The sequence below is a fragment of the Mirounga angustirostris genome, unplaced genomic scaffold (genome assembly GCF_029215605.1).
Source record: "Mirounga angustirostris isolate CCGP_5_RB_7025 unplaced genomic scaffold, mMirAng1.0.hap1 SCAF_3, whole genome shotgun sequence".
NCBI classification, from domain to species: domain Eukaryota; kingdom Metazoa; phylum Chordata; class Mammalia; order Carnivora; family Phocidae; genus Mirounga; species Mirounga angustirostris.
In genome coordinates, this window is record NW_026991711.1 from 66,556,068 (window position 1) to 66,570,471 (window position 14,404).

The 14,404-nt window shown below is 38.1% G+C and overlaps 1 protein-coding gene across 9 annotated transcripts in view; it reads right to left on the bottom strand.

Moving 5' to 3' along the window:
• The window catches only part of NBEA (neurobeachin), a 680,995-nt gene extending 676,818 nt beyond the window's left edge, over positions 1-4,177 (bottom strand). For all 9 annotated transcript variants that reach the window (XM_064586204.1, XM_054506303.2, XM_064586203.1 and 6 more), the window contains exon 1: positions 3,349-4,177. In XM_064586204.1, coding sequence (XP_064442274.1) covers positions 3,349-3,648 — 300 coding nt within the window. In that variant the 5' untranslated portion in view covers positions 3,649-4,177. The remainder of the gene's footprint in view (positions 1-3,348) is intronic.
• Positions 4,178-14,404: the final 10,227 nt, after the last annotated feature.

Consider the following 14,404-nt stretch of genomic DNA (forward strand, 5'->3'; position numbering starts at 1 on the left):
TTTGATAAAAAGAAACTTTCATATTATAAACTAAGAACACATGATATTTACCTAGCATTTACTTCAAGGAAAGAAAAACCCTATAATAAACATATGTTAAGGGTGTTTACAAAGGAAGCACTCAATTAAGCAGTATGCCTATTTTTTAACTGAAACAGGCAACCAAATTCCTTATCTATAGCTAGACTCTCTTATACTGCCACATTAAATAATTCTTCCTAAAGTCAAAGTCTGTTGATGATCAGCTTCTTTCACAGCTACACTGCAAAATTTTTGATGATATACTCTCATTGTAACATTATTTACAAATTAATTTATTCATCTTCCTCATGCTATAAAGATAGGGTGCTATATTTTAATGTTTCAAGTTATCAGTATCATTATGCAAAATATATCCATCTACAACAGAAATTATTCATTTTATTTCTCTTTACATTGGTGATTCTTTGACAAATTCACAACCAACCTGAATAATGGAAACAGCTCTACCTTGGCAAATAAAAGCAGAAAAATTACAGCCATGGCCGTGTAGAAGCTCTATATTTCACTGCATGCTTAAACTTTACTCAGCAAAACTTTTAATTCTTTGGGCAAGGCAGGAGAGAAATAGCACCTAAACATCAAATATTAGTATTCTCATATTATCCAGAGATAAAGAATGTACAGGAAAAATAGAAAAATATTTTGGCAAAGGTGATTGATTTAGATTGTTTAAGTAGAAACTGTTCTCTTTGAAGTTTCATTAGTTCCCTTCCTTTCTTTTCTGTCATAAGTGGCACTGTGATAGAGATTTCACTATTTCTACCTACTTTTTTAATTTAATGTTTTAAGATTGAAAATTGAAAAACTCATTTTAGAGATAATATCAGAGGCTTCCAACTTCTAACTAGTTACTGAGTTCCCTAAATGGGTTTTACCAATTTACTTATAAAGTAAATAGAACTAAGTTTTGGTAATTATTTTTTAAATGCCTATGATTTCCAAATACTTTCAGAATCAGCTTAAATTTTCACATGACATTTTCATCATGAGTATATTAGAAAGATAAAGCCCTAAACCTACATTTCAAGAAATATTACCCTTCAAGTGATCAATTTGTATTCCAAAATCAATATAATTAACTTAATAGTAAATAGCTCCCTTTGTCATACATTCTTTTCCCCGAAAGTTTCCATTTAAAGACCTATTGCATCCTTTAAATACATACAAAGAAATTTTAAACCTAACCTTTTTTATTTAAAATCAATGCAGTTACAAGGTCTTACGTGGATTTGGGATATAACATTTCAGTATTACCTTATTTCTGATTACTCCAATTAAGCTTAACAGTAAAGTTAATCTCTAATATAATGTTTGCATACTGAGACTTCACGCCAGATTTTCACTGCACTGTAAGAGAGTTAAATTTCTTTTCTATCTCAAAAGAAGTATTTCACTTCCTTTCATAACCTACTGTATATCTATAGAACCCCATCTGTTAAGAACTGATCTGGCATACATCACTACTGCTGCAGAGTCCAAACTGGTTACACATTCAAATCAGTTTCCAGCTTGTGAGAGCTCTACTGTCTCTTATCATGTTAAAATTATTAAGTAAGCATACAAATACTTACTAAAATAACCTAATATCACATCATCTAAGGTAAAAATGGTATTGGTTAGGTGAAAACTGGAAAAAAAAAACTTTATATGTGTTCTTTCAAATTTACAGAAATACAGTACCTGCTAACATATTAATATATTTTCAGATTTCACCTTGCTTATTTTTTAAAAAGGCAAGTACTGACCTCCTATTTGTAGCTGGTTAAAATTAAAACTACCAAAAAACAATATTTCTGTTACTGTTTTGAAAAGAATTTGGTTATATCGAGAGGACATTCCCCCCAAAACAATGACTTTTGTGGTGATTCATCTGAAGGGTAGACAGAGTAGAAAGAGGTGTATTCTATTTAAACAGTAAAAATATAACAAAGCAAATACATATTCTCCTATCTTTGACTTGACTTACTAGCAAAAAAGAAAAAAAAAAGCAGCTTTAACTTTTCTGTGAATTTAAGAGGTTCATAAAATATAGACATTAATCCATGTCTCAGGATACCACTGCTGTAGCTGCAGCTTGCTTTCAGTTTTCCAATTGATCAAATAAAAATAATTGCTTGGCTGAAAAATCAGACTACATGGATGTTATAAAATCCCCTTGTAAGCATACTTTTATATTTCTGTGACTCCACACCAAATACAACAGTCAACTGATCGCTCTTGATTTAAGCCTTGTCTTCCAAAACCCTACCTTAACAGTATGTCAAGGATTAGATATTGCAGAGGAAACTGTTTTAAAAGCTTTGCTGCAGCAAAAACTGCATTTGCAAAACATTAAAAATGAACTACTCTTAATTATCCGCAATTTATGATTCTGCTCTTTATTTCTGCTCATTCCTTCCCCTGACATCTTGAACGCTTCTTAGCCTCTCTGTAGATAGCGCAAAACATTAAGTCATACACAGTTCTGCAGTAACTCTTTCTTATCATGAAAGAAACCAAAACCTATGGCTGCATTTAACACCTTTCCTTTAGTCTTTATCCACATGCCACGCTCTCGGAAGGCAACCATAGAAACCAACCTGTATGATTTGGTGCCCTCACATTTTAACACCTTGCGTGCACCAAAAAAAAAAAAAAAAAAAAAAAAAAAAAGACTAAGAGGTCAGCATATGCAGGGCAATATTTCAAAGAAAGAAGGCTGCCTAAAAAGAGATGGGGCGGGGAGGGGGGGTGGGAGATACAGCCACAACACTCTCCATCACAGCCTCTGAATATATTTAAAGGCAGATGCAAAACTGCATCATTTTCCTCATTCGAAAACATCACACCCCAGCTGCTCAAGTTAGACCTAATGCGCTTCTCACATTTCAGCAGCACGGGGGAATTTAGGCTCCAGGGGCAAGGCTTTCATCCTCAGAGAGCGACACCACAGACAATTAAGAGTGTGGAAGAAAGAACCCCAGAGAAAAGGAGGCCTTCTCTCCCCCTAACTAAACTCTCAAGTCGACGCAAAACCTGCACGGCAAGGAATGATTTCTACTCATAGTCAGGGGAAGTGATAATAAGCGGTGTTAAGTTGGGCACTGCACTCAGGTGGCAGGAGAGGACCAGAGGAGAGCGGGGTGGTGGCGTGGCTACGGCTGCGCGCAGGCAGGTCACCCGCTGGGCAATACCCGCCCGACGATCGGTGCTCCTAGGGACGCGCTGCGTGTGCGACCCCGGGGGTGGAGGTGTGTGGGAGCGAGAGGCTGGGGAGGGAGGCTACGGGGACTGGGAAGCAGAAGGAGAGCACGCCTTTTCCCTTACCAGGTTGAGCACCGTCTCCACGATGTCCCTGTTGCTGACCTCTCCGACCTGTATGAGTCCAATCAACACTGCGAATTTCATCCGGATGTTGCGGATCGGCACGGAAGGGTTAATCATCCCCGCGGGCAGCACCACCGAGCCGGAGCCGGACGCCCCCCTCAGCTCTCCCATCCCGCTGCCCCCGCTGCCGCCACCGCCGCTGCCCCCGCCGCCTCCGCCTCCGCCTCCGGCCCCGACGGCGATGAGCCCCACGGGCTGAGGCTCGAGCCCGGGGCCTGGGCCCGGCTTCTCGCTCGCCATTTGTCCCCCTCCTGGGGAGAAGGGAAGCGCAGAGGCACTGCCTCCGCCGGTACCGTTATACCTGCCTCGGCCCCCGCCCCCCGGCCGTCGCCTCGGAGCCCCAGCATCCACCAGCGCCGCGGCGCCGGGCCCGCTCCCGCCTGCGCGTCAGTCCGGCCCGCTCCGGCGCCGTCCCCGGCGGAGGCGGTGGGTTATTCCCAGGCTTATTCCTGGAGGTGGCTGCGCCGCTAACGGCTGCCCGGCGAGCGGCAGTGCCCGCCCAGCAGCTGTACCGCTGCCGCCGCCGCTACCGCTGCCTCCTCTCTCTCCCCCTCCCAGTCCGTCCGGCCCGGCCCGCCCCCCGCGGAGATGCGGCCGCCGCTCCGAAAAGCCCTGGGGGGCGAGCAGCTGGCCACGACGCTGGCCGGTGCTGAAGCTCAGGCTGTGGCCGACGCTACTGCCGCTGCCGCTGCCGCTGCTACGGGAACCACTGTTGTTGTGAAGCCCCGACGCCGCCGCTCACTCCGCCATGTTGCCGCCCCCTGCCTGCGGTAGCGGCCACTGCGCTTGCGCAGAGCCCCGGGGGCGGAGCCCTCGGTGCACCCCCTCTTTTGCCCTGCCCTCCTTCTCTTTCCACCCACCCACCCCGACACCCCTCGTCCCTCCCCCAACCACCCTGAACGGATAGACAGGTGAGCAGGTGCACGGGGACCAATGCCAGACCCTGGGGCAAGCTGGGGGAGGCGGGGCGGGTAGTGGCTTCCTTGTACTTTTTCCCTTGAGGGTGGATTCTCCCTGTGGGGAAGGACACAGTGAGTGTGTGTCTTGCCTTTGCTGCCTCCTTCCTTCAGTATCCTTTTGCTAAGAGGAGGTTTATCATCTTCGTCTTCATCATTGCATCCAGCAGCTGCCACTGCCAGTGCCACGTGCCTTGTAAGGTAGGGGAGTGGCAGACGACCTCTTTCTTTCCCTCTTCGCCCTTCCTCGCAGTACTGCCCGCCTAGCCCCCCCAACCCCCAATTACCCAAATAAAAAGTGGCTGGCAAAGCAGAAACAAACGCACCATGGGGAAAGATCTTGCGTTGTCGGGGAAGGATACGGATGGAGTGTAATGGGGCTTTTTCTACAGCCATGAAAGAGGCTGACACCTGCACACACAGGCACGACTTAAAATAGAACTTGTCAAACAGTGATCAGCTCTGGATGGAGCTCTGAACAACAAACAGCTCTTGAACTCACCTACCAACCTAAAAAGCCTGCACTGAGTGACACTATAGATAGGGCAGTTTGGTGGGAGCTACAAATCCCACATTTCAAAAATCCCTTGCGATTTTCAGGTATGATGTCAACTAATGATGCCTCCCTTTTCCTTAGTCACTTACAGTTCAGAGGTTTTTGAAATTATCTAAAAATATAGGTAATCTTCATGGCCAGTCTTAATGTGTGAAAAAAGTAGATTACTGTATCTGCATAAATATAAAACAAAAATATTACTGCTTAAGTAAATTAAAATTGATACAGTAATCTTGCTGCTAGTCCTGAATTAAAACTAAACAGGCATGACTGCTGTTTTCTCCTTTGAAATGAAGGATGTCATTTTCTTTAATATTTCATGAAATATGCCCTTTTCAATAAAGATATATTACAAGCCACCAGAAATACTCGGTATCTGGAGGCATATTCAAGTCATTCTAATTGTCATCTCAAATAAAGAGAGTCAATATACAAATCTATCATAACCCAATTTGTTATTACTCATATTTAACTGGACCAACTAGTCAAGTTAACTCTCAGAATATTGGAAAATTCTAAGGTACTGTAGGTTATGTATAACAAAGCTCCTCAAATCCAGCACTTACAATTAGTTTTTAGTTGTTTCAAACTTGCGCTGAAAAATGACTGATTATTAGACAAAAAAAAAAAAATCCTTTTGAAAGAAGTGGTAATTGGTATGTCCATTTATATTAAGTAGCAATTGAATTATAAAATGCTTAAATGATCAAAACTGTTTGAAAAACTTGCAAAACCAGTAACTTTTAATAGTGCGACTTAGATATGCTATAATTTAAAAATCCTGTGACATATATAACTGCCTATAATATTTTATTTATAGTGTTATCTACTTTTGTGAGCACTATTTTCATTTGTAAATCTAAAATGATATATCTTCATTATGAAAATCCAGACTGAAATATCATCACACTAGCTTTTTTTCACCCGCTGTGTGTAAAAAAATATGGCAGCAGGTTCTGTCTCTTGCTATTTTTAGATTTCTTGCATGAGTGCTTTGAGAGACAGTGACAACCTGAACTTTCTATTTCCTTTCCAAATGAATAGCTTAATGTCATTTTAATATTTTCACTTTAATTTTCTCTGTTTTGTTTCTTAAGCAGTGTGTGTGTGCACTTTGTTTTTTTTTCTCATTTGTTCATTTTGTATTTGTTCATTTTCCTTTAGTGGAGATAGGTAGTGGGTAAAAAGGATATCACTTTTTCAAAGTAGGAAAATTCTACTTCTGTTGCATACTTTATTCTACATAAGCGCTCTCCAGTACACTGTCAGCTCCTTTAAAGCAGTGTGGTACTGTGGAAAGTGCATAGGCTTTGGAATCATCCTCACAACTTACTGCCTGCGCAGCCTACTCAATTTATTGAGCTAGTCTCCTCATTCACTAACAGGAATGAGAATACCCATCCCATAGGGAAGTGAGAATTCAATGAATTACTTGAAATCAGCAGCCAGCACATAATAAATGTGTCCTTGTACCCTTAGTATACAGACACAATATATGTTGAATGACCTATAAACACATGTAAAACCAATTATAACCACATACAAGTCTCTATAATTGTACAGTTATATGTTTTCAATATTATCCCCCAGAGCATAAAGTTTAGAAAAGACAGCAGGTTTGTTTCCTTTTAGCCTACAAAGCCTATTTCCCTGTAAATGTACAAATGGCTTAGTGTTTGCATTAACAATATTTTGAAATAAAAGACAGTTACGTAATAATAGAAGCTACCTAAAATGTTCATTTTTTAAATCTTCAGATTAAAACCATTGTATGTGGTGAATATTAATTTTGCATACATTTTTACTTGAATAGATGCATACCCCTACTTTCAAAGGACAGTTTTTCAAAGGTAAGAAGCCCATGAATCTGACTTTTAAGAAGCAATATTTTTTTAATTTTAATTTTGGTACTGTTAACATACAGTGTTAGATTAGTTTCAGGTGTACAATATAGTGATTTGATATTGCAAAAGACATATCAAGAAGCAATATTGCACAGTGGTTGAGAACACATGCTCCAGGTTTAGTAGAACTTCTTGCATGAATTGGATTCCAGTTCCTGAGCCACTTACCTGTGTAATCTTGGGCAAATGACTTATCTTCGAAGCCATAGTTTATCCAACCCAAACTAGAGATTCATAGGATTAAAGAACAAAAGGTACTAATACATTTAAGGTACGAATGTAGTAGCAAGGGTCAATAAATAATGTTTTCATTCATTGGCGTTGGGAAAACACAATGCTGTGGTTATTTTTGTGTCTTCAGCACCTAACATGGCTGGCTTGTAATTTACACTGAATAAAGGTGTTTAAAAAATGAATGAATGAAAACAGCAATTCGCCAGGCTAAATATCCCCATTCTCTTGACCTGTTCTTTAAAGAATGGGTTTCTAGCTGCCCTCTAAACTTTATCTGAAAAAGTGTTCAGGTAGGTAGGTTTGGGCCAGTACAAAACAAAAGGTAACTCTTACCCAAACCTCAATCTTTAGAAATATAACTCCTGTTAATGTAACCCCAAATCGATTCAGTTTTGTTTGGCTCTAGGTTTTATAGCAAAGTGACACCAGTGATTAATGTAATGCACCAATGATTCCTGTTTGGCATATGGTAGGTTCCCAAATAATTTCAGTTCCATTACCCTCTCATGTTAAAATTCTTATCAACTGAAACACCAAGGTTTTTGTTTCATTGTTATTGATCTCATTTTGTTTGTAGACATGTTGCTGCTAAGCAGCAACACAAACCTCACATATAGATTTTGAGACAGAAAGTGCAAAATTGTACATACATTTTTAAACTTAAATTAATTCAATTTTTATCTTATTCAATTTTTCTATTTAATTTTCCATTTAAATTTATTTTGCTGGGAATTTCTTAATCCTATTTTATCATGCAGAAAAAATTGTCTTATTATTGTATAGTCTTCAGACTTCAGCACAGTCCTTCTATATCTTCATCCAAATATTTGATGGAACAGGATAAAAACAGCTCTATAGTCACTAGAAACATTCTGATTGAAATCAATTTACATTTTTCAAACTATAAACCTCAATCCATTAGTGAGCCATGAAATAGATTTAGTAGGCTGCAAACAGCAGTTTAATGAAACAGAATGGAAAATATCAAGGGGCATCTATTATTTTAATTACATACACATATATACACATACATATGTACATGTGTGCTTACTAGGTAATCATGTAAAATGTATCTTTTACTGTAAGTCATAACCAAAAAGTTTGAAAATCACTCATTTGTTTATAAGCACCTATTTGGTATAATCCTTCAACTATTAAATAGCTACCATCCTCTGCTAACAACCAGCTCATGTTTCTCTAAGTTGTGCAGAAGAATATCATAAGGGAACTTGACAACTGGCTAGTTGAAATCCAGATTCACTGTCTCTGTGTCTGGGCAAAATTAAAGTAAAAACTATAAAGAGATGTGAATTATTACCAATTTTTCGAATAACTACAACATAAACAAGAAAATGTGTTTAATTTGATGACACTACTTACTGCTTCCTTTTCTAATGAGTGAACCATTCTGTAATCTCACCTACAGGTAATATTAAGCTACCTGCTGTGGTTTTTCAAGAATTTATCTCCTCTTTCTCCCCTTTGGCACTTTAATTCTCTAGTACTTCTCCAAGACTTCTCAAAGACCACTGAGAGTTGTTCATCATGATCTAGTTTTCGCACTCTTTCAGGACCATTGTATATAATTTGCCCTGCCTTGGGAACTTGAAATCATTTAGACTAGCTAAGCGCCTTTTTACAATTTCTTCACCAAATTTTAATTTCACTTTCCTCAAACTACTTAGTTCTACCTTTTTCACCTGGCTACTTTTTCTCCTGAGCAGAAAACACAGACACAAAATAGAAATTCAATATTTGTTAACAAATTTGACCCAGATTTGGAACGGCTAAAATGTTGATGCTTACCAGCCAACAAATATTTGAGGGCCAACTGGGTACAAAAAAGTAGACTAGTCAAAATGAATTATTTTCCGTGTAATCCACAAGTCAAAACATTAAAAGTATCAAATGAGTGGTACAGAAATGATAGGTACTCTTGAATTTAGAAAGAGCTAGACATCATGCAAACACCATACTGCATACATATACCCTCAAATATCTACATAAACATATGTACAAATGCACACACTTACACGTTCACCATCAGATTAGTCATACCTCTGCCCCTTCTTCCTCAGCAATATGCCCAGCATGCGTCTCGTTCTTTTCATCCTCAGATCCTGCTCACTTCCTACCTTCTCTCCTTGTCTCCACACTCACTCTATCAGTCCATCCTGTACACGGTAATTTTCCTAAAGCTCCACTTTGGTGGACAGAATGGTGTGGTCAGAAATTTTAATTTATTAATCACAAAAATTTCTATGTGCATACATGTCATCTGCTCAAAAAATCACCCGTAATTCTCTCTACCTAATAAATGAAGCCCAGAGTCCTTATCTTACTTAGTACCAAGGGCTCTCCGTACTTAAGCTTGCTTTCTAGTTTACCTCATTCTGTTCTGGACAGGAACCCTACAACAATAGCTCTCAACACTTTTAAGTATGTACAACTCTTTTTATCGTGAAAAAAAAAATTGTAGACTCCTGGACTCCTACCCGAGAGGTTTATTATTTTAATATCCATTGAGAAAAATATAGTATTAAAAAGCTATTTTCAATTCAATAATGCTATTTAAATAATTTTTGCTTTTTAAAAATCATAATAATTATATATATTTGAATAGAAACACACACACACACACACACACACACATACTGTCTGTGGGTTGAATTGTGTCCCCCCTAAAAAATATGTTCAAGTCCTGCCCCAGATACCTGGGAATGTGACCTTGTTTGGAAGTAAGGTCTTTGTAGATCTTATCAAATTCAGATGAGGTTATACTGGAATTAGGTAGGCCCTTAATCAAATATGACTGGTATTCTTATAAAAATAAGGGAAAGTGATACACAGCCAAACAGGCACACAGAAGGATAATGATGTGAAGACAGACACAGGAGAGAAGGCCATGTAAAGACAGAGGCAGAGATTGAAGTTACACTGCTCTGAGCCTAGGCAACTGCCAGAAGCTAGGAAGACGCAAGGAAGGGCTTTTTTTTTTTTTTTAATTGAAGTATACTTGATATATTGTGTTATATCTGTTTCAGGTGTACAACATAGTGATTTGACAATTTTATGTATTACTCTGCTACCATAATAAGTGTAGTCACCCTCTGTCACCAGACAACATAATTATAATATTATTAACTATATTCTCTATGCTCTACTTTTCATCTCTGTGACTTACTTATTTTATAACTCTAACTTTGAACCTCTTAATCCCCTTCACCTATTTCACCTGTTTCCCCATCTACCTCCCCTCTGGCAACCACAAGTTCGTTCTGTGTATTGAAATCTGTTGGTTTTGTTTGTTTGTTCCTTTGTTTTGTTTTTTAGATTCCACATATAAGTAAAATCAAACGATATTTGTCTTTCTCTGATATGGAAAACAGTATGGGGATTCCTCAAAAAATTAAAAATGAAAATACCATATGATTTAGTAATTATACTACTGGGTATTTACTCAAAGAAAACAAAAACACTAATTCAAAAAGATATATGCACCCCTCAGCTTATTGCAGAATTATTTACAAAGCCAAGATATGGAAGCAATCCAAGCGTCCATCAATAGATGAATGAATAAAGAAAGTTTGATACCTATCTATCGGTCTGTCTATCTAATGGAATATTACTCAACCATAAAAAAGAATGAAATCTTGCCATTTGTGACAACATGGATGGACCTAAAGGGTATTGTGCTGAGTGAAGTAAGTCAGACAAAGAAAGGAAATATTCTTTTCTAGAGCCTTCAGAAAAAGCATGGCTGTGTTGATACCTTGATTTTGGACTTCTAGATTCCAGAACTGTGAGAGAATAAATTTCTGTCATTTTTAAGCCATCTAGTCTATGGTAACAAAAGTTACCAGCAGCCCAATGAAACTAATATACATACATGCAACATAAATGTGTTTGGTATTTGTCCATAAACAATACTTGATGTATATAAGTATTCATGGATCACTTTCAGTAACTCTGAGGTCCCCAGGTTGGGAAACAATGCTTTAGCCGAACTGAACCACTCTGTTCCCAATTAATACATTGTGCTTTCCTATTTTAGTGCCTTACTCATGTTCTTCCTTCTATCTATAGCCCTGTCCTCCTCTCCCCTCCTCTTGAAATTCCTTCCAGCTTAAATGCCACCTTCATGAATACATTCAAAATACCACCTAGGTGAAAGTGATCTGAAATTGGTACCCATTTCCAGTATTAAAAAAAAAAAAAAACAGATTCTTGGGCACCTGGTTGGCTCAGTTGGTAGGGCGACTGCCTTCAGCTCGGGTCAGGGTCCTGGAGTCCCGGGATCGAGTCCTGCATCGGGCTCCCTGCTCAGTGGGGAGTCTGCTTCTCCCTCTGACCTTCCCCCCTCTCATGCTCTCTCTCTCATTCTCTCTCAAAAAAAAGCCAGATTCTGGCTTTTTTGTTGTTGTTTTCAAGTAGCATAGGTTGGCATATTCTCACTTAAATAAATCAATAGTTTCTGTCTTCTCTGTCTCATTTTCCAAAGATAAGATATTCACGTGACACTATAGCCACCTATACTCCCTTCGCTGAAAAAAAAAATGTAAAAGAATACATGTAATTATTTTCATACTAATAAACACTGAAAGTATGTTAAAAGTGGAGTTTATGGTTGATTGTTGTCAACCATTATCGCTGTCATAGACTCTGCATCTCCTATCTGCCATGCACATCTACATATATTATTTCTGTTCCTTGCTACAGTCCTGCAAGTAGGATCTTATCGTTCCCATTTTTCAAATGAGGAAACTAATATGAAGAGAGTTGTGCAAGGTCATACTTTAAGTGACAAAATTGAGATTTGATTCCCCCAGGTATAGCTGGCCAAGGCCTCAGGTGTATTGGCTATTCCACACAGCTTACATTGGGACCTGGACTGAGGCCATTAGTTCCTTTCTACCACATTTACCAGATAAAAGATAATGAGATTGGGGAAGTTTATTTTACAAGAACAAAGTCATCACGTTTTTGCGTGTTTTGGTGAAAGCTACCCACCAAGAGATGATCTCTAGAGTCAGTCTGGTTTTATATCGTATGTTTGTGAAGGTTAAAAAAAACTCCATTAGCCTTTCTGTTTCCTGGGAATCACTTTAATGCTAGACAAAAATTACTTAGGATAAATAAATTGTTTTTAATTATATTCATTAAGATTAACCTAAACTTAATTTCATAGTCCCATTAATATATCACTCCTTATTATGCTTTTCTGGCAAAGGATTTATTATGTGTCTCACTATTAATCTCCTAGTCGGTATTGAAAGTATTAGCATTTGTCTATATAATTATAGCAAAAAGCATATACTCTGGGTAGAAGCAGGAAAAGAATGTTACGAGGAAATGTCCAAGAGTCCTTTGGAATAGTTGTCTCATTAATAGAATCCCTTCAAAGTAAGAAAGAGCATTTTTAGCAAACTTTAGTTCACCCAGGAGATGGTATATGCAATCAATTTCAGCCTCGTACTAGTGCATGAAATTTTGGATTACAGCCTTTCTGTATTGGTGCCAGCAGCTATGGATTAACCAATGGAAGAACGGCTTGAAACAACTACCTCATTGATCAATTAGCAGGTAGTACATTGAGACAATCTGAGATTTATGTTTTGATTTCCTGGAGCTATTGTTTATCTCTTTTCACTTCTTCCTGAGAGTTTAATCTTACAGAATTTGAGATATACATTGTATATAGCCTCTTTGTTGTTAATGTGAAAATAATTCTTAAAGCACATAATCATAAGTTTAAAGGATATCTTAAATGATCCAGAAGCTTAATCACATTTAGCATTTGAGTATCTGTTAAATATGCATGAATGTGTATATTAAACTTTATTTCTGTTTGGCTAATCTACGCTTGTGTAGATGAAATGTCATAAATTGGCCACAGTTTTAGCACTAGTGTCTTTGTTTATATTGAAACAGACTCAGCCTGATTTATTTTGCAGTAGCAAGAAGACAGAAGAGCAGGTTTCAGGGCTAGTCACATTCAGCAAGCACATTAAGGTCATGGCCACGTGATTTGCCCTCATAATTCATATCATGGTGTTTTCTTTCATAAGCACAACAGAAAGGTCACATGGTTCCTTGAAAAATACAGCATTTCTCCCAAACATTGTTTATTGTTTCACCATTCCCACCCTAATCCCAAATAATCCTTTGCAGTATGGGATAGTGGCTAAAGGAGTGGTTTTGAAATCAGATAGATTGGGTTCAAATCCAAACAAATTGCCTTTGAACCTATTTCTGCACCTGTAAAATCAGTTGCATATGTATTGCCTGGAAGATTTAAAGAGAAAACATATAAAAGCATTTAAAGCAATGTCTGTAATAATTACTAAACAGTGATAGAAGTTGTGCTTCTCTATTAACACAAAAGGACAGCAGAATTTTGTGAGTGTTCAGATTATATAATTAAGTACACTAATAATCCACTTGTATCTCTTTATTCATTGACCTGACTTCCCTTTCTTCAAAGAGCAAATAGGACAGCATTATCTTCTTTAGTTTTCTAAAAAAAATAAATATATATATGCATACACACATACACAGAAAGATATATATAATATATATACTATATTTGTTTACTTCATAAGGCTCTTAAGAATTTCGTGTCTCAAACTTGAGGCTTTTATCTCTGCTAAGAACATAAAGCCGAATTAGCTATATATTTTTTCTTTGTTTTTCACTAGTTATAACAAGAGGAGACATATTACAAAGTAGGAATTTTTCTCTGAGACCTCATAAAAGTAAAAAAGCCAAAAGAAGGGCGCCTGCGTGGCTCAGTTGGTTAAGCAACTGCCTTCGGCTCAGGTCATGATCCCGGAGTCCTGAGATTGAGTCCCACATTGGGCTCCTGGCTCAGTGGGGAGCCTGCTTCTCCCTCTGACCCTCTCTCCTCTCATGCTGTTTCTCTGTCTCTCTCTCTTTTTCTCAAATAAATAAATAAATAAAATCTTTTTTTTAAAAAAAGCCAAAAGAATAAGCAAATAATAGTAACAAAATAATCCTTTATAATTTACTAACCCACAGAAAACAGTTGACCAAAAAGTTGGCCAAAAGTTGACCAAAATGCACCTGAGGTTTTAAACTAGACTTTTGTTCTGTTGTTTCAATATCTGACTTTCTCTACCTTTCATTTTCATTGAAATTTTGTGTTACTGATTTTTTTGTAAATAAAGTTTAGTACTTTAAGTTCCTGCCAAGAAAGAGATTCTTCCTTACTTTTATTTTTTAAAGGGACAGTGGTACTTCATGGGGTTAATTTTTCCAAATTATTTCTCAGGTGTGTGTGTTTAATTTTAACATTGGCAGGAACCCACACCAACACTGGCATCATT